A 27,770-nucleotide genomic window follows, 5' to 3' on the forward strand; every position below is an offset into this window, starting at 1 on the left:
AATGAGAGCATCTCGCTCCCTGCTGTGAGTCTGCTCTAGTCCCCAAAGGTTGCTGCTTCTGGGAAAAAGAAAATGACAGAGAAAGTTGCATAGTTTCAAAAGCTTAGAAAGCCCTGACCTGGCTAACCCTGTGTTCCAGAACTGCACCCAGACACACTTCTTGGGAACTGATAACATCTCCTCTTTTGCCAAAGGGTAAGATGAGAGGGAGTTACAAAAAGGCAGCAGTTCTCACACTTCAGAGTGTGTGCCCATCGTCAGGGAAGCTGGTAAAGGATGCAAGTACCAACTGTCCACTCCCGGAGACTGGTTCAGGAGACCTGGGCCCGGCTCAGAATCTGCCCTATTACTTTAAGAGCTCGCTGTAGGCCACCCTTTAAGAAACACTCAAAATTAGAATCCTTCAGAGAAAGGAACATATGTAATGTTTCTAGCATTGAGTTGTGGTGTGTGTGTGTGTGTGTGTGTGTGTGTGTGTGTGTGCGCGCGCGCTCATGCGCGTGCCTACATTTTAATTTCTGGAACTGTGTTGTGAGGAGTGCCAGTCACTGAGAGCTTGGTAGAGAAATTAATGTTTTTTGCCTTTTTATGGTTGCTCTCTCAAGTTCCAGAAAACCCACTTTCAGAGTTTCTTAAAAAGCAAGATGAAGGCTTTTATAAATGAAATAAAATAAAACAGGACCACACAGTTTCTGACAGAGTTCACACTTCATCCCTTTCAAAGTGTGACTCTCTCAGAATATTACAGCCTCCCGGCTCCTCCGGGCGGGCCTCCGGTCTGGGAAGAGGGGCCGGGAGCTGTGGGGGCTTCCCCCACTGAGAACCCGGGGCCGCCAACAGGCCTCCTCACGCTGCAGGCAGAATAAAGAGCCCTGTGCTTTAAACTTCTCTGTCCACAGTTTGTTTGCAGAATCAGACAGAAGAGTCAGGCAACAGCAATCCCTTATTCTAGACAGCAAACACCAGCACAGCCAGGAGGCAGCACCTGTGTTTTGCCGAGCAACTGAGGTTCCCTGGCACCGAGGACCGTGCCATCCTCTGGTCACTAGGAAAGGGCCAGGGTCTCGCGTCTCTTTTTGAAGGACCTTGGCTGCTGATGTGGGTAAATGTGCCTTTTGGGCACGACCAGCAGTTCTTGGGGGGGTGGAATAGGGGAGGGGGGGCAGTTCTAGAAGTAGCAGGGTAAAGGGGACCTGAGCAAACGTCATTAGGACGGGACCCAAACTCAGGCCACTGCTTCACAATACTTTGTATCAGACAAGAAAGACCTGAAAGTCTGTCCTTACATGCTGCTTTGGCAAGTGCTAGAGTTCCCAAACCAGAGAACTTTGGCCGATCACCCTCACTGACCTGTGCGGGGTCCTGCACGCTTGTTCACTGCCTGTGTACATGTGCCCAGGCAGTCACACCGGAACTGGGCACCTGCAGGTGCCAGGCATGTGCTGAGGCCAAGGCTCCGAGGGTGCCCCTCGCGCCCTCACCAAACTCTCTGTCAGCCTCAAACCTGCAGACAGGCCAGGCCACAGAGCACAGCTCAGACATGCCAACGCCAGGAACAGTGGGCCCTAGAGCAGCGGTGCCCAGCCAGGCTGCACACTGAATCACCTGAGGAGCTTTTAAAAACTACGATAGCGCCCTGGCCTGTTTGGCTCAATGGATAAAGCGTCAGCCTGTGGACTGAAAGATTCTAGGTTTGAATCTGGTCAAGGACACATGCTCAGGTTTCTGGCTCAATCCCCAGTGCAGGAGGCAGCCAATCAATGATTCTCTCATCATTGATGTTTCTATCTCTCTCTCCCTTTCCTTTCCTCTCTGAAATCAATAAAAATATATTAAACAAATTAACAAACAAAATACTATCATTACCCAGCCCCCACTCCCTGAAATTCCAATTCAGTTAAAACTTCAGTATTTTTCAAAACTCCCCAGATCATTCCAAAGTCCAACCAGGGTTGAGAATTACTGACCTAAAATACAGGTGTTTGACTTAGTCTCAATTTCTGTAGAGCAGGGGTGGCCCGTGAAATCATTTGGCCCAAGAAATCATTTGGTCTGTCCCACCAAGGCATTAGGGGGGATTTAATTAAATGTTTGACCAAAGATAGCAGGCTGTTTTTAAGCTGACAATTTTGTATGGCCTGTGAGTGATGTTATAAATATCCAAATGCCCTCGGCAGAAAGGTTCCCCACCCCTGCTGTAGAGCAAGCATAATACTCACAGTACCCTGAATGCTCTCAGGCAGTGGTCGGCAAACTCATTAGTCAACAGAGCCAAATATCAGCAATACAACGTTTGAAATTTCTTTTGAGAGCCAAATGTTTTACACTTAAACTTCTCCTAACGCCACTTCTTCAAAATAGACTCCGCCTAGGCCATGGTATTTTGTGGAAGAGTCACACTCAAGGGGCCAAAGAGACGCACGTGGCTCGCGAGCCACAGTTTGCCGACCACGGCTCTAAGGCTTTCCAGCACTTTCATTTGATCAGGCATAGACCAAGGAGCTGTGGAGACACATCCTCTCTGCTGCTGTCTTTACAAAGCCTCTGAGCAGCCAGAGGCTGCCTCAGGACAACGAATGGGAGACGGGCCTGGAGGACCCCCCCCCCCCCCCCCCCCCCGCCTGCCATCTCCTGCTCCGGCTCATCTCTCTGGGGAAAGACAAGACCAAGACAGGACACCTGGATCCCAAGCAAAGAGGACCAACACCCTGTCTGGTGCCCTTCCAATGTGCTTTTCCGTTTGACAACTGGACAGATTGGCTAAATTAAACAGAAATTGCTAACAAGAAAACCTAAAAGCAATTGCAGGCATTAAGATAGGATTTTTGCTGTTATTGCTCCTGTACCCCCTCTAACAGTGCTTTTAGAGAAACAAGCCTGAGGGGGGCACGGAAAAGCTCAGAGAGGGGCAGCTCCGAGGCGGGGACGAGCTGTTATTGCAGCTGGCTGGCCGGCAGCCATGCTGAGCTGCAGCGAGGGGCAGGCTGAGCCTCTGTTCTCCGGGGCTGTTCCTCACATGCACCGAGGCAGTGTGTAAATACGGCTTTATGAAATGCCAAGTCGCTGCTTATTAACAAAGAAAGAGGGACAATCCCAGCCAACCACTGTGACCGCACCTGCCCCTGCTGTGTAAGGAGCTGGGTGTGTGTGGGGGGGGAGGAGGGAGGAGGGGGGTTAGAGGCAGGGAAGGGAGTGCAGCCTCCAGCCCCTGGAACCTGTGGGAGCTGAGGGAATTGGAGGGGGGCTTTGGGGGTTAGCACCAACCGGGCCAGCTGTGTTTTTCCTCAGCCCCTTGGAGTCAGAAGTGAGTGTTGTCATCTTCAAATAATTCAAGGGCAGGACCACGGCCTTACTCCACCCCGCCCGTCCCCATACAGACACTTTTGCACACTTGAGCACAAGCACACGCTCGAGCACGTGCACATGTCGGAGGCCCAGAGCCAGGTGGGCTGGGGAACAAGCAGGCAGCCAGGTGGAGGGCTTTTCTCCGGGGCGATTTATCCCCTCTTGGTTTCACCTCAATTGAGAGCTTGAAAGAGCTTGTCTTCACGTGTGGTCTTTCCGGCTCACCGCCCCCAGCTTGAAACCGGGCCACGCAGACCTGGGCCCGCAGTACCTGAAAGGTTTCACACCTCATAAAAAATGATGTGTCAGTTTCGGGTGAGGGGTTGGGACGTTTCCCATCTGATTTGGCCCGAGGTAAGCATGCCCCTCCTCCTCCTCCTCCTCCTCCTCCCTCTAGATCCTTCCTGTTTTCTCTCTGACTCTGGTGCACAGCTTTGAAATCTTGCTGAGAAGCAAATCTGTCCCTTCTGCTCTGATGTTTATTTGTGGGAGTCCGGCAGGGGAACCGAGGCGGGTGCCAAGACCTGCCACACTGCTGGGAAATGGTTTCCCTCCCTTCCCCCTCTCATGGATGTTGATAGAGGAAGTCTGCCCCCCCTCCCCCCGCATTTTCCCTCCAGTGTGGCATGATTCAGCTTTCTTTCCTTCCCCTCAGCTATTACTCTGTCACGCTTTCTTATTTTTCTGACTTCGTTTTACCTGTGTCTCTTTGACTATGAGGTGGCTGAACATTGCGTTCAGGGAAAGAAAAAACCCAGCCGTGGGGGTCCGGACTCCCTGCTCCTTTCAGTGTCCTGCTTTGTCCCTGGCTCTGCTCCCTGAATTCCTGAGTCCTGGGGGAGAAGTGTGGGTGGGTTGCCGCTGCCCGGTGTGAGCTGGCCGTGGTTTCTGCTCTCTGTGATCATCCATTGCGGTTTGCTAAATTTTAACTACGCCTTCCCATTGTCGGATGATGCTTCCACATGGACATTCTCTGGAAAAGCCCCACATCTCCAGGATTTTACAGTGAGGTCTCATTAATGACTTAACTTCATGTTTTCCTCTGCCTTCTGATTTCTGGGTCTTTGGACTGTCAGCTTTCTCCCACTTCTGTGTAAGGGTTTAGGGAGGGAAGAAGACAGAGGAGAGATGCCCAGTGCCAGCAGCATGGCGTGAGGGGTGAGCAGCAGGGCTGTTAGGCAAAAACAAAGCAAAATCAGAAAATAGGCTCTTTGAAAATTGTTATGCCACAGCAAGTATATGTGACTGACAGTGTTAGGATTTGTTTCTGTCTATATCTACAAAACTGTGTCTGTTATAATAAAAATATCCACTGGGTCCACAGAGTTCAATAAAGAAGAAGTAAAAGGCAATAGGGGAGAAGAACATTAACGTACATTAAACGTACATTAGGCCTGCAGGCACGAATGTCATTGGCTGATCTGGTTTCTTTTAGGCTCTAGGCATACAGTAGATCAGGGCTTAGTGTCATGATTGATCAGATGTTGTTTTTATGAATTTAAAAAGAAAAAAGAAAATACTGCCCTAACTGGTTTGGCTCAGTGGATAGAGCGTTGGCCTGCGGACGGAGAGGCTCCAGGTTCGATTCTGGTCAAAGGCATGTGCCTTGGTTGCGAGCACATCCCCAGTGGAGGTGTGCAGAAGGCAGCTGATTGATGTTTCTCTCTCATCGATGTTTCTAGCTCTCTATTCCTCTCCCTTCCTCTCTGTAAAAAATCAATAAAATACATTTTTTTTTTAAAAGAAAAAGAAAAAAATACTAAGAGGTCAAAACTGAAGTCATTCAGGACACAAGCAGGCCCTAGGCCTTTAGTTTAATGGGTCCTGGGGTCCTGGCCTTAAATCAGGAGACATAGGCTGAGCATGGATGTGTCAGGCATCAGTTTCTCTCCAGGGTAAAACAGTTTGAAGAAAGATTTGGCCTCATGTCCCTTATCTCTGCAGAACTGCAATTCTTAACCTTTTATATAGATTAGGGCTACCTTTGAAAATCTGGCAATAGCCCTAAACCTTTTCCCTAGAGAAATACAGAACAGACACAGGGGTTGGGGGCTCATGGGACCTCTGAAGCCAGACACTAGCTTAAGAGTTTTGGGTAATAAAATTTCTTTCCTGCCTACCATTAATATACATCCTCTTTCTAAAGGGTTTCAATATAACCACGGATTCTTCTGTAATTTATGTGCGATCAGCTTCTCCCTGGAACATGGGGCACGGTGATGAGAGGACCAGAAAGTGGGCGTCCACTGGCACACGGAGAGCTAGCTCCTGGTGGCCAGGAGCCTGGGTCCTGGCTCTGGGTTGGCCCTAACTGGCTGTCACATCTCAGCCTCCCCATTTGTAAGATGGAGGTAGCAAGGCCTGTGTTATATATTTCATGGAATGGTAGTGACATGCACATTAGAGAAGAGATGGACAAGCGATTTGAAACAAAAAGCATTTTGCTCTCACCAAAGCAAGAATACAGCCTCTTTGCAAGGCTCCCCTGTCCCCCCTTCACTGTCCCATTCCCAGACCCGTCCTCCCCAAACATTTAGATGCATTTTCCTTCTTCAGACCCCTCCGACTGGCAAGAAATCTCTCTGACAGAGTGACCTTTTGACTGCCCTGAGATTCCAAGCTCAGTTTTGCTTTCATCAACCACAAATACCGGGACTGAAGTCACAATGGAGAGAAAAAGGCTGAGTTTCTGTTGAGCCAGAGAGCCCCATAACTTGTCTGTTCACATACCCCAGAGCCCACCCCCTCTTCAGACGCGTTGTCCCCTCCAGTCCTGGGAGACAGCGCGTCTCTGTGACCTCTCCCTTTACAGACAGTCCGGCATTCCTCCCGCCCCCACCTCCCTGACTTAGTCTGAATTCTCCACTCATGACGCATTTCCTGGTGCTCAGGGTGTCCCCTCTGGTTGCCCCCTCACCACTGAAGCCAGCTTCCTCTCTTTTCATCTGATGCTTAACAACTGACAGGTTGCAACAAACATGCTTTAAAATCCACATTCTCCTGGTTGCCTAGCAACAACTTCCCTCCCGGAAAAATCTGGATTTCCTGTAGCAGCAGCCCAGGGGGCCACACTCTGTCCGTCCGTCCGTCCGTCCACTGCCTCATCTGCCTTTCACCTATTTCTGGGTGCTTTTGAGGCTGCAGCTCCCCCTTCACTTCAGAGCCTTCCACCGGCTCCCACAGGCCATGTCACCCCTTTAAGACACTTTTAACCCGTGGCTACCCTTGTGCTATGCAGATCCTCAACTTAAAAATCAACACTGTTTTCCAGGTGGCCTTCTTTGAATCAGAGAGAGTAAAAAAAAATTTCAACTCATAAAATGTTTCTTCTGTGTGCTGGCAACATGGCATCTGCTTAATTAACCCACTGGATCCAAAGCATCAGCAAATTCTGCTCAAACAAGATTATTTTTAGTAGCTAATATGCTTTATTCTGCCTTCAGAAAAAAAAAAAAATTACACAGTCCCAAAGGACAGGCATGTTTCTTGTCCCTTGAGAACCCAAACCAGAATCTCAAATAACCAGAATCTTCTTGGCTTCTGGCTAGGGCCTTGTATCCATTTCTTAGGTATATGGTGATCAAGGCCCAAGGTCCCCTCAGACCAACCAAAGCTGATGGGAGATGATAGAGACATAACTTTTTCCAACGCTCTTTTTATATCTCCAGCCTCAGGAGGTCTAACCAGACCGCAAACTTGGGTTGGCAGTGCTGAGCCCCATGGTGACATAGAAGTGTTACTTGTTATTTTGGAAATTAAGAGAGCTTGTTTGGCATAGGAAGCAGTGGGGTGTGTGTATGTGTGTGTGTGTGTGTGTGTGTGTGTGAGAGAGAGAGAGAGAGAGAGAGAGAGAGAGAGAGAGAGAGAGATACTTATCATTCAGTATATGACCTTTTTTCTAGAGATGTTTTCTCATTTCCACTCAAACAAACTTACATTCTCTTCCGGTTCTTCTGGCAGAAACAATCCATGAGAGTTTTAATAGATAATGGGGGAATCAAAAGAAAAGGAGAGTCCTGGGAAAGTCACTTTACACTTTATGGCAACATCATTCAGACACTTGGTGACAAGGTTTATGTGGAGGGCTGCGGGGAGGGCAGGGGGAGCACAGGCACTAGTCTGAGATGTCAGTGCATCCAAAACAAAGGTATGAGTACAAGACTCCATTCTTTATCGGACCCACTAGAAAGAGGTAGGGGAAAAATTGCAGATATAGTAGCAGGCACACAGCTCAGGAAATATTTGATTAATAAATATTATTAAATTATTAACAAGATTGAAAAAAGAGTGTTAATAGGACTTAGTAAAAAATGCATCTCAAGTTGTTGTTCCTCGGCACATTCCTGGTCCTGCTCTTTCTTATCTGACCATCTCTCTAGTCACTCTCTCTAGCTGACACTCCTCACGTTCCTCCCTCCACCAGGAATTCCTGGCCCTCCCCTTCCATGTACAAACACTGCCCTCCTTGTCACTATTGTCAACTGATCTTCCAAACATCAACTCAAGTGTCACCTTCCCTGTCCCCAAGTGGAATTGACCTCACTCCCTTCCTGTAAGTCACCATCATACCTGCAGAGACATGCAGCCTAGAACCTCACTAGATTCTCTCTTTTCTATTTGATTATAGTTAACTTACTCATTAATATAACACATATTTTTGAGCATTTGCTATATAACATCTTTTGAGGGTATAAAACAAAATAAAGCCTATTCTGTGCTTAACGACTTTACAGCGTAGTGGACAGATACATTAAAAATAATTGCAAACAGCCCTAGCTGGTTTAGCTCAACTGCTAGAGCATCAGCCTGCGCACTGAAAGGTTCCAGGTTTGATTCCGGCCAAGGGCACATGCCTGGGTTTCAGTCTTAATCCTTAGCAGGGGCATGCAGAAGGCAGCCAATTGGTGATTCTCTCTCATCATTGATGTTTCTCTTTCCCTCTCCCTTCTTCTCTAAAATCAATAAAATACATTGAAGAAATAATTGCAAACCAATATAAAAGTGATATGAATGAAGTGAGAATTCTAGGAGCAGCTAGGAGGATCACCTAACCCATGGGGAAAGACGGCAGGAGAGCATGATAGAAAGAGAAAGAAGGCCTTTTGGGAAGTGAGAGTGCTGCCCTAGGGGCAGCATGAGGATGGGTGGCATGGGGTGGATTGGCATTTTATCTGTTTCTCAGGAGAACCCTGACTAATGCATTGCACTAAATGAGCAAGCATATCATTTTGTGGAGTATCCTGTTTATACACAATTATAGTTGGTCTGCTTGTTACTATAATAAGAGCATTTATTTATCACATTGCATGTATATAGGATATGGTTCTTTTCTACGTGGAGCTTAGCATCTAATAAGAGAGGCAGATGACAAATAAATGGCAGAATAATTACCAGTGGTGAGTAGCGCAAGGAAAGAAAGAAGCAAGGTGCCCTGTAAGAGCAGAACAGCCAGGTGAGCAAAGGAGCACAGAGAAAAGACTGTCATCTGAGCACCCATGGGAACAGCTGTCTTTTACACAAATAGACTTTCATTTCAGAAGTTAAGAGAAGAATAGACAGGACTTGGTGATAACTTGTCAGTGGTAAACATTTTTTACCTGTTCATTTGTCTCTGCCTACCTATTCTTCTCAACCCCACCCCCCTATGGTAAAAACAGGAATTAAAGTGCTTTCCCAGCATGCAGTGAAGCTATTTGCAAGGAATTTCAAATAAGTCCTGGGAAGACCAGTGCCTAGCCCAGTGTTCAGGTTAAAGGGAAAAGCTGCTTTCCAGGGTATGTTTCGATGATGGCTTTGCTCCTCCTATGTCTGGAACATTCCTCTCCTGCCTGCTGTGTGGCTGTCGTGCATAACCAAGCCTTTCATTTTAAAGTTAGAAAATAGACCTCACATGCTCCATGAGTGGCCCTACATCTGTCCTTCAGCTCCAGGGTGAGAGAGCGCACCCTTGCACCTGTAACGGGAGAAAGGGGTATAGGATGTATCACTAGAAACAGGGGCAAAGCTGGATAAAGCCCAGCTCCACCTGCGTCTCTGCCTTCCCACAGCTGGATCCATCCACCCACCATTTAGGGGAACCGCACTGGCAAGTAAGAAACTGAGGTTGTGGCTTGTGGTCACAAGTATTTGAATCAGAATTACATGTCGAGCTGGTTAAAATGCAGATCCCTTCCAGGCCTAGTCAAAATGCACACTTGCATTTGAGAACCACTGTCTTAACACTTAGAATTCAGTCCTGAAAAACAGAGGATCAGTGACTCAAGCAGGTTTGAAGCTCTGAAGAATGAAGTCATTCATTCAGGACTTGAGCTTAGTTTCCGGAAAACAAGGCGTTTGCGAAAGGCTCTGGGACTCAGAACCAGCAAGCGGAGGTCCCCGTTCCCCACCCTGTGAAAATGCAGGAGCCGCTCTGTGCTGTGGCCCAGGCCTGGAGTCACCAAGACTCCGCTCTCACCCGACAGTCTACACGGGAACCTCTTTATCTCTCAAGCTGCAGCTTGAGGGAAAGGTGATGTCACTGGCCGAATCTTTTACATAAGAAAATGGTGTTGAACAGAGGAAGCCGCACCACCTGCCTAAATGGACACAAAGGGAACAGAGATGTGAACAATGAGGAGGAAGCCTGGGAGTGTATACAAAGCCCGAGGGGGACAGGTGGGCGCTGCGCAGGCAGTCTTCCCTCACGCTCTGTTTTCCTTTCTTCAGGAGTCTTGTTTGGTGTCGCTAAACCAGCAATCTGGCTCATTGGGTGTATTTCATGTCACCAGGAAAGTATTGGTGATTGACTAGCTCAGCAGGGTGGCTTGGAATAAGAGCCTCTGATTTTCTCAATTAGATACAAGAACTTTGTTTCTGAAAGCAATCTTGCAGAAAAGGTCTTGTGATCAGAAAGAAGGGAGGAAATGTTTTTCAAGCAAGCGGAGATCAGACGGCGCCAGTGTGAACGTATAACCACATATATATTTTAACAAATGTTTTCCCCATCCATTACAGCTTCCTACACTCCTAGACAGCAGTTCTCAAGGTATCAATCTCAGGTCTTGGGGAAGAATATTATCTGATATGTCACCAAGAATTCAAGAGGTAAGTAGCCCAATGACAGTTAATTATCATTTAACTTCTTTATCTTTCCACAAATTTACCACACTTATTATGTCAGACAATTTAATTGTACCTCAAACCTGTTCATAGAGAAATACACTTTATCTTTCCTTCTAGCAATTTCAAAGCACCCGTTTATATTCTAAATTATCTGCACTCCAGAGGCGAAGGCAAAAAAAAAAAGCGGGGGGGGGGGGTGGGGTGGGGGGGGGAGCCATCTTTCTGATTTCTCACCTAGGAAGAAGACATGAGACCTTGTCTGGCATGGCACAGAGTATCGGTGGACTCACAGTGGAATCTAAGGGTTACTGGCACTGAAGTGGTCCACTATTCTCTTATATTCTTGAAATACCAGTACACACAAATCTATACCGTAATGGTAGTAGCACACATTTATAGTCTTAACAGGGCTAAGTGTCTGACATATATTGACTCATTTGAACACAATGAAAGTATAATTGACTTTTTGTGTGTTATTGTGAAAGATGGTGCACATTTTAATTAAGATCTGGTTGCACAAGCCTTTCCCCAAATAGAAACTGATCTTCCACTCAATTGATGAGAAGTGCTGGGGGCATAATGATGAACAGATATGGTCACTGCCCTTGTGAAACAGACAACCTAACGGGGAAGAGCAATGTAAAACAATTGCTTTCGATTGGATGAGTATCCCGAGGGAGGCAAAAAATGAAACATAATTTTCCTGGAACTTTTTCCCTCCTCCACTATTCTCAGCTGGGAAACTGCATAGTTGGAATCCATTTGCATAAAGCTAAGCTCAACTGAGGCAGAGCCCATTGTACTGATGGCCACCTGCTGCACTGGGAGTCTCTGTTTAACATTCTTTTATTTATAAGCATTTTAAAAATTCCTATCAGCATAATAAGGTTAGAGTTGTTTGAGAATGTAAAAAAATTCCAAAGCATATCAACACTCTTAAATCTCTGTGGGAGTTCCAGAAAGTTTCTTGCCTGTCTAGATAACAAGCCTGAGCATTGATGAGCAGGGTGGAAGCAGATGGCCCCATTTACGGTATATTAACTGATATGAAACCATTTGACCCTGAAACAGCCCCTTCATCCCTTGAGTGCTTGGATTAAATGAGCAGCATAATAATAACCTCTTACAAGACTGTCATAAGGCTTACTGTTGTTGAAGCAATTTGCGATCCTAACTTTATTATTGAAGCTTAGACTGTGATTATAGGATGACTCACTGTGTGGATTTGACATGGCACTCAGTAGTTTCAGAGGGCAAGTGTTGGCATGTGGTCAAAGAGAGGGGACAGCAGGTAAACATCACTTTTTGCAACAGGGAAACTGTTTTCAGTCTCACCTGATTGAATCCTAATGGTTTTTTAAATTCCTAAGTGCCTTTGAAAGTGGGCAATAAGGGAGAAATAAAAGCAGCGTTGTTTTTATTTTGCATTTTTTTCTTAAAGCAAAGTCAGGTGGCATTGTGGGAGCTGAGACTCTGACAACTCTGGGAGCCCTCAATCTGGTTCTGAGCATTGCAGACCTACTTTCATAAGATGAGGCCAGAGAGCACCAAATGGAGAAGAGACCCAACAGTCTCTTCTTAGTTGGGTACAGAATTAAAAAGGGTTGTGTTATCTTTTTACAAAGTGTTTTTCCAAGCATGGAGATTTCACCTGTTCTATGTTTGCTTGAATCTTAAAACACACACAGACACACACACACAGAAACCACAAACCACACATTTCATGAAAACAAAAGAGTTCACATTTAATAAAAATCAAGCTAATAAGAACACAGTTTTCTAATTATAAGACACTAAATTCTAAAATATTTGGCCAAAGAAATTTGCTCTGACCTTGCCTTTCTAGACAGAGCCTCTCCTCCATCAAATCTTCCCCAGTAACCCCCTGTTGGTGGAATAATAGACTCCAATAACTGACTTCCAGAGAAGTATTCTCTACACTTCCTCAAAGACACATGTCCAAGGAATTCAAGTAAAGGGGCTAGAAGAGAGAAGTGATATTACAATGTGCTAGGGTTCACTCTTTGATGTTCTTTAAGGTTTATCTTAGTTTCTTCTGAGTCCTTGAGTGGATGGCAGTAGTGGTAAAGATTGCTGAGAATATAGATGCTTTCTTTTAAATGTGGAGGTCTCCCCAATACTTTGGAACTTGACTGCACAGTAGGTCATGACTCTGACTGCCTTAAAATAACCTGAAGCCTTTGCCTTGCTCCAGTTCATCCATCGGCCGAGTGTCCAAGACTTGCTGTGGGTGACCAGACCCCTCATGCAGATTGGTGGTCCAGAGACCTTCACACAACTGACTGGTGTCCTGTCTGACCTCTTGTGTGGCTACCCAGAGGGAGGAGGCTCTCAGGTGTTCTCCTTCAACTGGTATGAAGACAATAACTATAAGGCCTTCCTGGGGATTGATGCCAAGAGAAAAGATCCTATCTATTCTTATGACAAACGAACAAGTAAGTTTTCTGAGTCCTGTGTATCATCGGGCTGTGATGTCAGTTAAGCTGATGGTTTGACACTTTCAGGTGCAACCAGTCCTGGGGTTGACTTCCTTGGTCTTATGGAGGGTCCTTGGGCAAAGAGCTTCTCCTCCTAGAAAAAAATATTTCCCCTTATAGGAAGGTGGTGTGCATAAAGAGTTCTGGATGTGAGCCATGGAAAAAACTGAGACCCACTTGGAAAGGGAACAGAGAGGACATTCCCCACTGATCTGATTGAACTAGGGTTACATTCTAGAGGAAGAGAAGAAAGATAAATGAGGAGGCAGCCAGAGCTGCAAGCCAAGCTCAGGTCAGAAGGGCCCTGGCAAATAAACATGGCTGTGGGATGTTTTTATAAACACAATGCACTGAAAACCTGTGTGTCTGGTACCGAATTATGTTCCCAATGGCAAGTCCCTGGCAAGTCCACTTTCCCACCTTTCAGTATTATTTTTGGCTCATATGGGGTAAAGGATAGTGGCGGGGGGAGGTAAGAAATGCAACTAGGTAACCCTGTAGTTAAACATTAAAGAGGCAGCGAGGCACACACCTACAGTCAGTGGGACCTACAATAGCCACACAAAACCAAGAAGTTGAGCAGCTAATTGAAGGAAAATCATTGCTACTAAAGCTGAGATTCTAGGGGGAAGCCTTGTGTGGCCTCTTAGTCCCTTTTGTCTGAGAAGAGCCTCTGTTCCTTGCAATAATCACAAGCAGCTTTCTCAGCCTCCTTCTTCTAAAGCAGAAGAAACCACAGGGCAGGCCCCGTCTTTTGTCTTTTGTTTCCCTGATGACCCTTTTCGAGATGAATTGTGGCATTTTGTTACTTACTAATGATGAGCTTGGTATTGGTGGGGTACAGTATATTAATTTAGGTTATTTGTCAAATCATCCAGCATAGAGTTGAATAAGACACGTGATTTTGCACACACTAATGACTGTGTTTAGTCCTGAGCAATGGGAGTTTCTATAAAATCTGCCCCTTCTCTCCTGGCAGCGACCTTTTGTAATGCATTGATCCAGAGCCTGGAGTCCAACCCTCTATCCAAAATAGCTTGGAGGGCAGCAAAGCCTCTGCTGATGGGAAAAATCCTCTTTACTCCGGATTCCCCTGCAGCACGCAGGATACTGAAGAACGTAAGGACCCATTTAGCCTGTCCCTTCTACCTAGGATCACCCAGAAGAATGAGAAAGGGGGAGAGGAAAGGAGAGGGGAAGGTGGGAGAGAGGGAGAGGAAGAAGAAGAGAGATATACTATGCTCTTCTGGTAGTGAGGCTTCTGTTTGTTTTTTGCTAAGTAGACTCTTGAGTCCTGCCCACCTCCCATCACCAAAATGTTTTATGCCAGAACCCCTGCCTGGGCCCTCCTCTCTTTGTCCTAACTACAATGAATTTCTCTTTCCCAGTGCCTGAACTATATCCCTAATTTTCTGAATCCTGGCTACCTGAAATAAAGACAGGGAGGAAGAGCAATTGCTCACAGGGAGTCCAAATCTAGCTTTAGTTAGGTTCGGAGATAATAACATCATCAACATTACATGTACCTCTGGGATATCAAGAAATTAGATTCTGTCAGACTGGGAAGCTGGGAAATAGCAGATTGTGCTGGAAAATATCAGTAGACTGAGAAAATTAAGACATGCCCTTGAAAAGCCTTTGGTTATATCTTTCCTGCTTGTGTCACAAACATTGAGGGTTGGTGACACAAGCAGGAAAGGTATAACCAAAGGTTCTCTCTCACTTTTTTCCTCTCTCTGTCCTTGTCTCTGCCCATCTCTGTCTGGTTTTAGGCCAACTCGACTTTTGAAGAGCTGGAGCGCATTAGGAAGTTGGCCAAAGCCTGGGAAGAAGTGGGGCCCCAGATCTGGTACTTCTTTGACAAGAGCACACAGATGACCATGATCAGGGTATGGATGACAGGGGGAAGGGAGAAGAAGGGCTGAGAAAGTTCCACCTGTTTCCTTTTCTCAGTAAAGGGTTAATCACTATTGGAGTTTGATTTTTAAAAAAACCAAACAAACAAACAAAAAAACAAGCAGGGCCCAAAAGAACTAGTCCTAGAAGCTGTCACCAAGTGGAGTCACTTACTTTGGGTGGAAATATATTTCTTCAATTCTGGGCAAATGTAAATATTGCCACAAGACCAGTGGCTTCCTGAGGTTTTTCATTTTTATAAATTCATTTGAGGGCCTCAGAATCAAAAGCCAGCTCTATAACTGCGAAGATGGTTCTGATATCCAGTTTTGCAGAGCAAGGAGACAAAGGTTCAATACAGCAAGGATAATTAAGAGAATAAAAAGTTTCATAAGAAAAAGAAAATTTCCTATATAATATTTCCCTTGCCCCTCTGCCCCCAGCCCAACATACACACACCCCCTATAGTATAGAGACTTGTGTATCTGGGGGAAATGGGATATAGATAGGTATGCCTTATGATGGAAGAAAACCCACTAGTTTTTAAGGGAGCCTTAGAGTCTCTATTCCTATTCATTAAAAATTGGAAATGGCCCAAAAACAAGACCAAAAGATCCTATGGACTTTTCTAAATGCAGTGACTGTATTGCTTCTTCTCAAGGACACCCTGGCAAACCCAACAGTGAAAGGCTTTTTGAAGAGGCAGTTTGGTGAAGAAATTACTGCTGAACCTGTGCTGAGCTTCCTCTACAAGGGTCCACGAGAGAATCGAGCTGATGACATGGCCAACTTCGACTGGAGAGACATATTTAACATCACTGATCGTGCCCTATACCTGGCTAATCAATACCTGGAGGTAAGGGGCAGTAAGTCACCTAAGAGTCACACTGGGCCTCTTAATGACAGCTCTGTGGATGAGCCCAGAGATATCTCAGCAAGTCAAGTGGTCTTGGGTTTCAGATCTCATTTTCCCCAAAAGAAATAAGAACCCCCAAAGCCCCCAAACAGAGATGAGACCTGTTCTCTAACAGCTTATCCACACTTAAAGCAGTTCCCTCTTCACATCCTCTGCCTCAACGGCTCCCTGACTCCTCCTTCCTTGCAGCCCCTGAGTGTCTATATCTGTCCTCAACCCTCTCCTGTCTGCCATTGCTTCAGTGACCGTCACTGGAAAGTGTCTACCAAACCTCAAGTCTGAGGTCCCACTGCTTGCTGGACACTCTCACCCTAGGCATTGCTGGCTCATTAGAGTCAGCATGTCCCAAAATAAATTTATGTTCTCCTGTGCTGATTACTGTCCTCAGCATTTTTCCAAATTCTCAAGCTAGAGATTTTAGTGTCCTCCTTCCTTATCATTCTTTTCCCATTCCCTAAAACAGCTATGACTTACTGAGTGTTACTTTGTACCAAGGTCTAGGTTCATTGCTTTTACATATGTAAACCAAAATTAATTCTAGATTGTAATAAAGAATTTTTAAAAAGCATTTATTTGGGTAAAAAGAGTTGCAACCCAGGAAACGTAGATCAGGTAGCAGTCTAAATTGTGTTCGGTGGAGACACAGGGGAGGCTGTCTTGTCCAGTAAAAGTTCCCAATTAGGTCCCTTTTATGTAAATTGGCCTGAGTCACACAGTTCAGCATTGTGTGCCCTGATTGGTCATTATGAAGCAGTTTTGATTGGACAGCACAGGTTTTAGTCCATTGGTAGAAAGATGAAACCAGAAACTTCCTTATAATAGTTGACTTAGATGTCTTAAAGAGCAGGGCATAGTATGGGAAGCTGAGAATTCAGTATGATGTCCTTCCCAGTCTATAGAGTATATGTGAGAAGCCCCTGCCAGGCTCTATTGTTATCAGTGGCAAGTTCTCCATGTCCTTACCTGCTGCTGGGGGAAGTTGGCTTCCAGAGATATCATGAGAAAAAGAGCTTTCTGAGACTTGCACAGGAGGATGAGATATTGAAGATGACTTTATTTCTGTGGAAATAAATCCCTGGGTTTTCAAGATTTTCTCTTCCTCTGTCCCACGGAGAAGTATAGCTGTGACCATAACAGAGCTAGGATTAAAGCACTGCTCAAAGAGTCTGTTCCATATTTGCATAGTCCATTTCAGCATCAGGCTAGCTTAGCTTGTGTTCCCAGCTGTAGTCCATTAGCCCATTGTTTGTGGGGTACACATGACTATGGGCCATGTGGCTTTTAGGAACATGGGCAAATGCAAGGAAGTAGGAGCAAAATTAGGGGAATGAGAGAGGAACCAGAGATAATTCCTTTGTCCGGGGATTTTAACCTTCTAATATTTTGCATGCTTACAGTGCACTGCCTCCTCTGGCCCATTATCTTTGTCCTGGGTTAAACTGGCAGGCACCTTCCCTGCATCACCCCAACTTCACTGCAAATGCATCCATTCCTCCTTTGCTGATCCTTTCCCCGGTGATTTGCAGGGAATGAACTGGTGGTTCGCTGGGAAGTATAAAATTGCAGCTTCCTGGTTATAATGCTTATAAATCTGACCTCCGTTTTGTTCCTTTCCTATTATTAGCAACTAGCTAGTTACAATGGTGACACTATTACTTATAAAATTTTGTCCTCAGTTGACTATGGGGAATCCACTTCAGCAGATAATTTCCTCCTCAGGATTCACACCAAATGAACCTTTCTTCTCAAGTCCACACATATATTAGCTCATTTAATCTCACAATTACTCCATGAAGTGTGTACCATTATTGTCACATTTTACAGATGCAGGAGCTGAGTTTTATTGTGCTCAAATAAGCATCCTACAGCTGTTAGACAAGACACAGATCTTGGTGCACCTGAATTCACAGCCTATTCTTCTGACCCCTCTACTGCCTCTATCATGTCCAGTTCCAAGGATAATCCTGCACCTAATCCCAAAGCATGGGTATTTTTTCCTACACCACTAAGCAATTCTCAAATATCAACTGTACATCCTACAATTTAACCCAGTTCTGATATTATCTACCTGAAGATTGTATCACACCCACAGATGAAGGATTCAGTCCCATAACTCTGCCCAACCTTCAACTTCAAACACCAATCACAAATCCAGGTTGTTCGACTGGCTATAGATTAGAGGTTTTCATGAGCCCCTTCATGGGTTTGATTAATTTGCTTAAGAAGCTTAAGAATTCAGGTGAACTTTCTAGGTTACTGGTTTATTATTAAAGGATACACCTCAGGGACAGCCAGACAGGAGAGATGCAAAATATATGGGAATGTTACTGGAGAATCGCCCAAATCAGAGGGCGGTTCTCCATTCCTTGGTTCTTGTCATTGCTCGTCAGAAAGAATTCAGATCACATGACAGAAAGCAGTTTTGAAGCAAAGCAAGCAAGTAGGTTAAGAGTACACTTGGTAAAAAGCACAATCAGGTAACTCAGCTAATCTGAGCACCTCAACTGGTGGGGATTTGAGGGTTTTATACTTTTTTTCTCTGTTGGATATCTTGGGTAGCATAATAGACTTCAAGGTCCCCCTTTTACATTATTGTGGCTTTTCCCAGAATTTATGAGACTCTCTGGTGATTTTATCTTGGCAAGTCCCAAGACTGCTGACTTCTTTGTTCAGTGGGTGAGGTAAACTCCCCTCCCCACCCTTCCCTTCCGACTGCCCTGTCAGCTATCTATCCTGCCTGGAAGCTCCTTGAACCACATCCTTTTGGATTTTTATGGAGTGTATTACATAGGCATGATGAATTAAATCACTGGGCTTTGGTGATTGAATTCAATCTCCAGCTCCCCTGCCCCCAAATAGTGGGGGTCTTGTGAAAAGGAGGGTGATTCTTCTGGCAGCCAGCCCCCATTTTTTAGGTCCTTTCCTAAAGTCACCATTAATATAACAAAGTCACCTTTTTCATGCTAATCACATAAAAAGTTTTAAGGGTTTTAGAAGCTCTGTTCAAGAAACAGGAACAAAAACCAAATATCTCTTTCTTATTACAAATCACAGCATTACACTGAGCTTTGTCTACTCTATTTTCTAAATATCTTTTAACTCCACCTCTTGCTTTCCAGGGTCTCTGAGTACCAGAGGCCTTGTCATCTGTCCATCAGCCTGTTCTGATTACTTCCTCCTGGACTCCAAGATCCAGTCTCTTTTGGCTCAGGCATTTGTCCACTGACACCAAATCTACATTCCAAATACACATCTGCTAGCATCATTTTCACACTTAAAATCCTAATGACTCTGTCCCCAGGGAACAAAAGTCTTTCCAAACCTGCCCAGTCCATCTTCCCAGCAACTACTCACTCACACACCTTTTGGCTCTGCTCTGGCCTTTTCACCACTGTCAGGCATATCCTGACCTCTTCAGATTCCTCCCTTTGCAAATGCTGTTTCTCTGCCCATTTATTAATTAGAATCATTTTGCTTTTGAGAGAGAGAGAGAGAGAGAGAGAGAGAGAGAGAGAGAGAGAGAGAGAAAGAGAATGAGAATTAGAAAGAGAAGGAAATAGAATTATTGGTTGACATAACTTGGAAGTTCAGGGGATTTAGAAACTGTATGAAACCCTCATGCCCTTTCATCTCATATTGCTGCTTGCTTCTGTCTTCTTTGATCTTGGCCAGAACCTCTTTATTTGGTAACATGTCAGCAGTTTACAGCTCTCTGTGGTCATCTTTACACCAAAAATTCTGCAGGAAGTGGGAGTGGCTCTCCCAGCAGAGTGTAAGCATTACTTCTAGACAGTTCTCTGATTGGCCTGGCTACTCTACCTGTCCTTGAGTCCTTTGGGGAGTTGTGTATTGTGATGGGGTTCTGGGTCATATGCCCACCACTGGAAAAGGGAAAGATTCATATGAATCTCATAGACTGAGCAGGATTACTGTAAAGTGTGTGTGGGGGTGGGAAGGGGGGGGGGGGAGGCGGTAGGGGGAAGGTCCTTAAAAAAAACAACAACATAAAGCAGAAAAGCCTGAAATGACTTTTCCTTCCCCGTCTGTTAAACTTCTATTCATTCATTCTTTAAGATTCAACTCTCAGATGTCACCTCTGCTTCCACTAAAGTTTAGCCATTCACTCCTCTGTGCTTCACTGGCCTTCTCTTCACACTTCTCTTAGACCCTATCCATGTTAGAGTTGAGTTACCTGCTAACGTGTCCATCTCTGGCTGAATGGCAAGGTTGGAGATACTCAGGGTCAGGGAGCACATTCTAGGTATTTTTTGAATTCTCGACCTCAAATTCCCAGGGAACCTCTCCATCTAAGGGCTTATCACACCTGCCAATGAGCCAGGTGAGGGTCAGGTCTGGGCCTCATGTTATCTAGAATCATTAGAAGGTAGAAGATGGGTGCTCTGAGCATTAAGAGAGGAACTTAAGGTGAAGGCACCCAAGAGCAGGCCCCTTTCCTCAGACTCCTAGTTCCTGAGGATAACTAGTGAGAAAAGACCTAGGTCTATCTGTCACCACAGTGCTCTTGAGGACTCCCTGCTGCCCCTGGTGCCACCAGAATTTCCCCAGAGTGTGGGACCTTCCCTAGAACCATGGAAGAGGCAACACAGGCTCCCTAAGTAGCTTTTCAGAAGAGGCCCATTACACAGCAGCAAACTTCAGGTCATTGCAAAGTTATTCCCAACTTGTCTGAAGGCAAGAATAACCTTGGGTGCTATTTATTTATTTATTTATTTATTTATTTATTTAATGGAAATATTAGTAGTTCTTATCTAATAGGCTTTTTATGATGATTGAGTGAATTCATGCCAAGCACTTGGAATAGTTCCTGGCATATAATAAGATCTTAGTAAATATTAACTTTTAAACAAAGTACAAACAAAAAAGATACTGGAGGAGGAAAGTGGCATTAGTAAAATCATAGTTGGCTCCCAGCTATGAAGCCATCCCTGATCCTCCTCTAGGGGTCACAAAGCTGATAATTACATGCAGCCTCAACCTCCAACACTTCCTGAGGGCTTTGCAATCCCATTAGCCTATTGAAGTGCTCCCAGGCAAAGGCCAGGTGGCCACAGGTCAGTGGCTTCCCCCAGGGGGTCCTAAAAAGGGTTGGATGGTTGCAGAAGTTTAGCGGCTGATTATGATGAGGTTTTTTATCTTCCTGCTGGTGGGGTGAGGAAGGAGGAAAGCAAGGTGGGTGGGGGATAAGCTGCAAGGAGAAAGTAGGAGGGGATATGTGCAGTGAGGAAGAAACCAAGCATTGTGATTGGTCTTGTATTTTTCTGCTGTTGTTCTTGTGTTTTGGGAAGTCTTGATGAGCCTAGGAACGCCCCAGCTCTCATTCTGCTCAGTGGCAGGCAGGGTATGAAATGCCTCCCTTCCACCCCTGATGGCTCTAGGGGTCTCTCCAGGACAGGACAGCGAGTGTGCACTTCACAGACTGTTTGCAGCTTGACTGGGCTTTCTTGTTCAGCAATACAACTTGTGATAAAGAGCTTTGAGAAGTTCCTGGGCCAGCCTCTGCTGCCCTACCTATTAAAAAAAAAAAAAAAAAATATCCCCTGAGGAAAATTAAGAGAAAAAAATCACAAATTTTAAAATGAAACGAGGTCAAAATGCACTCAGGTGTGACAATGAACAATAGAAGCTCGAATAACCAAGAGCAAAGACCTTTAAGCCTTTTGACATTATGGGAAAAGGAGTGATTCAATAGGTTTTTCTCTACAAGTAATAAAAAGGCTAAATTCCCTTCTTTTCTGCTTGGAGTGTGGTCTTAGTTACTAGACAGTGTACTGAGTGGCCTGGAGTGTGTTCTGTTCCCCAGGAACCACCTTGCTAGCTCACTTGCTTGCGACATCAGGCCACTGCTTGTGCAAACTTCCCACCCACCCAGTGAGGACAAATGGGCCTGGATCTCTGCTTTTTATGAGTTGAGTCACTCTAAGGAAGTCACTTTACCTTCTAAGACTTAATTCTCTTATCTGTAAAGTCCAGGGAGCAACACAATGGGCCTTCTAGGGTTGTTGCTGACAAAATGAGGGGAGTGCACTGGGCACACTGATGCCGTTGATTAGTTAGGCGTGAGTGTGAGCTCTCTGTCCTCAAGTTCCTCATGGTAGGTTGGGTGGGGATATCACTCTTTCCAGGTGCTGGGAGGGTGAAATGGGAGAGGGCTGGGCACATAGGAGAAAAGTTTGATGCATGGCAGCTTTTACTATGAACCACATGAATGTCTACCCCTGAACCGCAGACCAAGTAAGGAATGTTCCTTTTTCTCAGATTCCAAACTTTGTGTAAACATTAGCCAGGGACTGTGAAGCTATTCTTCATATTAACCTTAGTGAATTGGCTTGGGATCAGGAATGTCAGACTATCCCTGCAAGCCCAGCAGGATGGCTATGGACACCGTTCTGGCATTTCTGTGGATGATGGTCCAGTGGCTCCAGAGCATTTCTTGTCCTTGAAGCACCTCAATAAGGGGTTTCTACAACCCCATTCATCCTATAACCTTGCTTTGTATTTCCCCCGATGCCCCACCAACAGTGGGGGAAACAAGAAATTAATGAAGGCACATCTCCTGGTCAGCAGGTGGGTATTGGATTAGGGAAAGGGTTGATGGTGACACTTTGGGAGCCTCATCTCTTCAGCATGTAGATATTTATTTTGGCAGGCCTTCTGATCATCCTAAGGAAACCGAAGACAGGTGTACCTTCATATAGGCAAATTTCTTAAACTACCATGTGTACACTTTTACAGTCATATTTATATGTCTCATTCACATATATTTTTCTTCTAGAGAAAAGCATAATTAAAAAAATTAATAATGTATTCCTCTAATTACCCTTTAGTTAAAATGAATACACAGAGCCTTGTCTTTGATCTCTTTGGGTAGGGAAAAGTTAAGCCTGGCACATGTGGAATACTATTTAGAGTTCACAGTGTTATTATAATTTCATAGTATATTTGAATTTCAGATCTTGAATTTCATATCAGGAATTTGAATCCAACCAAACTATAATGTGGAAATATATCTGATCAAGGCATAAAACTGTACTTTAACCAGTCAAAACTCCCCTTCCCAAAGTCTTAAAAAACAACATTTATTCATTAAGCACTTTTTCCTCTGTTGTCAACACAATCAATATCCTATCTAATAAAAGAGTGATATGCAAATTGACCATCACACCCAGATGCAAGATGGCTGCCCCCATGTGGTCAAAGATGGCTGCTCCCATGTGGACGCAAGATGGTTGCCACAAGATGACCTGCAAGGGAGGGCAGTAGTGGGAAGTTAGAGGGGACCGGCCAGTAGAGGAGGGCAGTTGGGGGAGACCAGGCCAGCAAGGGAGGGCAGTTGGGGGAGACCAGGCCAGCAAGGGAGGGCAGTTGGGGGGGACCAAGCCTGCAGGGGAGGGCAGTTGTAGGCAATCAGGCAAGCCAAGAGGGCAGTTAGGTGTGACCAGGCCAGCAAGGGAGGGCAGTTGCGGGGGGGGGGGGGGGGAGGGTCAAGCCTGCAGGTAGGGCAGTTGGGGGGAACCAGGCCTGCAGGGGAGGGTAGTTGGGGGAGACAAGGCCTATAGGAGAGGATGTTAGGGGGGGACCCAGGCCTTCAGGGGAGGGTTGTTGTGGGTGATCAGGCCAGCAGGGAGGGCAGTTAGGGATGACCAGGCCAGCAGTAGAGGGAAGTTGGGCGGGGGGGAGTCAGGCCTGCAGAGGAGGGCAGTTGTGGGCAATCAGGCAAGCCAAGAGGGCAGTTAGGAGTGACTGGGCCAGCAGAGGAGGGTAGTTGGGGGAACCAGGCCTTCAGGGGAAGGCAGTTGCGGGGGGGCAGGCCTGCAGGGGAGGGCAGTTGGGAGAACCAGGCCTGTAGGGAAGGTCAGTTGGGAGCCAGTAGTTCTGGATTGTGAGAAGAATGTCCAACCATCCATTTACACCAAATCCAACTGGGCAGGGGAGGACAGTTGGGGGCGATTGGGCCAGCAGGGAAGCAGTTAGGCATTGATCAGGCTGGCAGGAGAGTAGTTAGGGGGCAATCAGGCAGGCAGGTGAGCAGTTGGGAGCCAACAGTCCCACTGGGATTGGGCCTAAATGGGCAGTCGGACATCCCCCAAGGGGTCTCAGATTGAAGAGGGTGCAGGCTGGGCTGAGGGATATGCCCCCCGGCCCCATGCACGAATTTTGTGCACTGGGCCTCTAGTATGTGTATAACTCTTTATTCCCTACACGGTGATTACCTTGTTGATGAATTATCAGTAGCAGGGTTTTTTTGGACTACTTCTCTGTGCCTTGCATGCTCTTAGCCACATGCCACCACCACCCAATCAGAATATGCTCAGGAGTGTATTTTTTAAGCTAGCCTAAGAAAAAATTAGGGTTAGGAAGATAAAGCTATTGGTTATGTCATGTATTTTGGAGTCAAATGTATAGATTTTTGCAGAATATCTGTTCTATTGCTTTCTTCTGTTGATTCTTTGACTCCAAAATGTGCATTGGGAAGCTAGGGAGAAGCTGGAGGAGAGGTAGGAAGGGTGTAAAAGTCCATACCATGAGAGCAATATTATTTCAAGAGCCATGAACTGGATCATAGGCAACTCAAATGCAATGACCTTATTTTAGGCTTCATCAGTCTCTCAAAAACATAGAACTGGGCTGAGGAAGGAAAGCCCAGGTGAGGGGAGGGGAGACTATAATTAGGGGTGGAGGGAATGGACTTGTACTGCAGCCTGATATAAGCCAGCCACTATGTGGGGCACTTTTACATGTCCTCTCATGCACCACGCCTAACCTGCCCAGCAGGCACGACTGTTGTCATTTAATAGAATTAAAAACTCACATATCTAACGTAACACAGCAGATAAGTGGGATCCAGAATTCTAATCCAGACCTGTCTGGTTCTAATGAGAATGCTCTTTCTGTTATATTATGAAGGGTACATTAATAGAGGGCTTAGTAATAATTGTTTGGATCAATTATATAATGAGTCAGATGAAGGCACTGATTATTTTATAATATTGAGGATGATAGACACTATTCTGGTTGGGTCTTTTCTGCTTGAAAATAACTAGATTTATAGTAGAAAACCAAAAAGACTTGAGTTCATTCAGTCATTCCCATATCTGCATGTACTGAACTGCCTCCATCGGAATACAATCCCTGAGCCCCAGAAGCTCACATTCTCTGGGGAGAGATAAGCATGTTATTGGATGATGCTATAGCAGGTTATCTCAAAGGGTGGCTAGGACAATAACTCTATTTGATGGCATAGAAACAGGTTGCACAAATTCAAAATGTCACAGATCCTCAAAGGATTGTCAGTTCTTCCTCCAAAGTATCTCTGAAATTCCTCCTTCCCTCCTCTCCACATAGGGCCCCTGTTTACAGAGGCCTGTGCCATCCTCCTAGCTGGTCTAGGGGCCTCCAGTCTCTTGCTCCTTCCATTTAGTTCCCACATTGCCTCCAGCGAGATCTTTCTAAAACCATAGCCTTGTCAGAGTGTTCTTGCCTAATACTCCTCAGTGGCCCCACACTGTTGTAAAGGTGAAGTCCATCCGGCCTAGCCCCTTCATGACTTTACCACACTATATGGGATGGCCAGCGTGCTGACTGGCTGACCCCTTCCTGTCTCAACCCATGATCCCCTTCAGGACTTGGCTCCTGTGTCCCAGGCCATCTGTGCGCCATTCCCCCTTCACTGGAGCCCTTGATAATGATTTATTCATACCCCCACCCCCATAAACCTGAACCCCTTGAGGTTCCTATTTATCTTTGGACTTCCCAATTTACCTTAATGGAGCTGCAGTAGCATAAAGTAGACATCCATAAGTGTCAAGTAAAAATTGAAAGTACATTTAACACTGAGCCTTCCTCCAGGCAGAAGGAAGAGCTTTTGCAAAGTGTAGAGGTATGAATGAACCTGCAAGACAAGTAAGAAGCAGGTAGTCTGGGTAGAGTGTGGCTGTGCATCATGGGAGTGGGTGAGCATGGGGAGCAACAGTAGTGTCCAGAGATGGGACTAGAAAGGTCAGCCGGCCTGGCTTGTGAGCAGCTTCATCCTGTTGTGACAGGACATCATCTCTAGCACGTATGCGTGGGCTGCCTGAGTCTGGGTAACATTACTGTCCCACCGCTTGGAAAATGCGGGTAACACTGGGGCTGCAGTTCCGGGTGTGTTCGCCCAGGTGGGTGAGCCAGGATATGCTCAGATTGGTGAGTGTCCAACTCTGGGGATTATTAAATATTTTTAATATAGTAACACCTACCTCCCAGATTGTTGGAATGATTAAGCTTTGAGAGCTCAAGTACCCAACAGTTGTCAACCAGGTTCTTTATTGTTTTCCCTTGGACCTGGCTAAATAGCAAGCGTTACCTGGTTGCTTCGCACCCCCCCCCCCCCACCTCGCCCCCGTGAGGCTCTGTGCTCCAACTTGGCTTTTTTTATTTGTTTCATTGTTGTACTTATTTATTTTAGAAACAGACATTTTTAACAACTGTGCATTTCCTGTTCCTTTGTTTTCCAGTCAGTGGTGTATTTCCTCACTCTTTGAGGTTGACACTTCAGATGTCTGTTCTCCTGGCCCACGTGTTGGAAAAATTTATTGCCCTGCCTTGGGCCTCTACCTCACCATCCCAACCAATTCACAACCCGGAACCATTTTATCCGGTGGCTTTTTCCATTGAATTGGGAAATGGATCTTAAGGGTTATAGTCTAGATCTGCTAGGAAATTCATTCCGGGATGTTTGCCCACATCCACTGGCATTTTCAAAAGGAACCCCAGGTGCCTACATTAAAACCAGCAGGACCACTTTGGGCCTCTACTGGCATCCATCCGCCGCTTAGTGCTCAGCCTGAGCCCGGAAGTGAAAGATGTAAGAGATAGGATGATAGAACCAAAATCTCTAAGAGGTGGTGCAGTGCCTCCTTTATTCCTGAAGACTCACCCCACAGGTCCGGAGTGTATTAGTCAAAATATGCCACCACAGGGTGTCAGTCTCCTTTGATTATCAAGTTCAAACAAAAAGATTTTCTTTCTTTCTTTGCTTCCACTAGACAACATTTCCCACTTAATAGATAACTTAATTTACCTATTACTTAATGTGTTTGAATGAGAGTCGGAGAGGTCACAGTTGAAAAGAGAAGCCTGCTGCTACCGCGGCTTCTTCTCCCAAGACGGTGTTTGGTTTAGCTGTACAAACAAATGACCGCATCCTCAAGAGGTCTCGAGCACAGCTGCCTGCCCTGGAGCTCCAGCCTCTTCCACCAGGATGAACTCTGCTTCCTGGTGTCGATCAGCAAAACAGCCGGCCAGGAATTGCAGGACTTGCGAGGACTTCAAATGGCGGTGGGTTTTGCTAACGCTGTTCAGAATTGAAGGGGACAAGGAAACCCCTTTTCTACGTTGACTGCCTTTGGCTGTTGTAGGGCATTATAGGATTCTCTTTGGGATGCTGAACTCTGATTGCAAATTTTGCTCAGAATCTGCCTCCAAGGCCGTAAGGCACTATCTCTTTATTCACTGACAATGCCTTTAATTTCTTTTCCTAGTGGTAGAGCAATCTTTATACTGTGCTTCTTACACCTGCCAGTTCTTATTCTATCTCCAATCTTTCCTAACATCCATGATGGCACAGTTTCTTTTTGTGAAGAACCAAATAGTGTTTACAGATAGACTCCATGGCCTCAACCATATTAGAACGTATTATGTTTCAACTTACAACCTAATCAGACCAGACCAAATATGTATGTCAAAATCAATGACCTTGGCTAAAGGTTTTGTCATTCATTTTTGCATCCCCAGTATATTCATGAACATACTCACTGAATAGGCAGGCTCATTAGCCAAGATTTTAACTTCCAGGATCAGAGCAAGTACCAATAGGAATGAGGAGGTGGCCTCCACATAAGATTTTAATGGTATCATGCATTATATCTCAGAGGACAACCCAGAGACTTCTGATTAATGTCCAAAGCACTTTCCACAATTGCTTGGCCTTGACCTCAGGAAGATTTGGTTAGGAT

General features: G+C 45.5%; 1 protein-coding gene across 7 annotated transcripts in view; it reads left to right on the forward strand.

The window, feature by feature from the left end:
* The window catches only part of ABCA4 (ATP binding cassette subfamily A member 4), a 138,373-nt gene that overhangs the window by 14,718 nt on the left and 95,885 nt on the right, over positions 1-27,770 (forward strand). For all 7 annotated transcript variants that reach the window (XR_014794060.1, XR_014794061.1, XR_014794062.1 and 4 more), the window contains 5 exons: positions 10,339-10,428; positions 12,662-12,902; positions 13,924-14,063; positions 14,717-14,833; positions 15,502-15,696. Coding sequence is in view for 3 of the 7 variants with exons in the window: in XM_084873368.1 (XP_084729494.1) it covers positions 10,339-10,428; positions 12,662-12,902; positions 13,924-14,063; positions 14,717-14,833; positions 15,502-15,696 (783 nt within the window). In the remaining 4 variants the exon portion in view is untranslated. The remainder of the gene's footprint in view (positions 1-10,338; positions 10,429-12,661; positions 12,903-13,923; positions 14,064-14,716; positions 14,834-15,501; positions 15,697-27,770) is intronic.

Source organism: Pipistrellus hanaki (assembly GCF_964339955.1).
Source record: "Pipistrellus hanaki genome assembly, chromosome: 2".
Classification (NCBI taxonomy): Eukaryota; Metazoa; Chordata; class Mammalia; order Chiroptera; family Vespertilionidae; genus Pipistrellus; species Pipistrellus hanaki.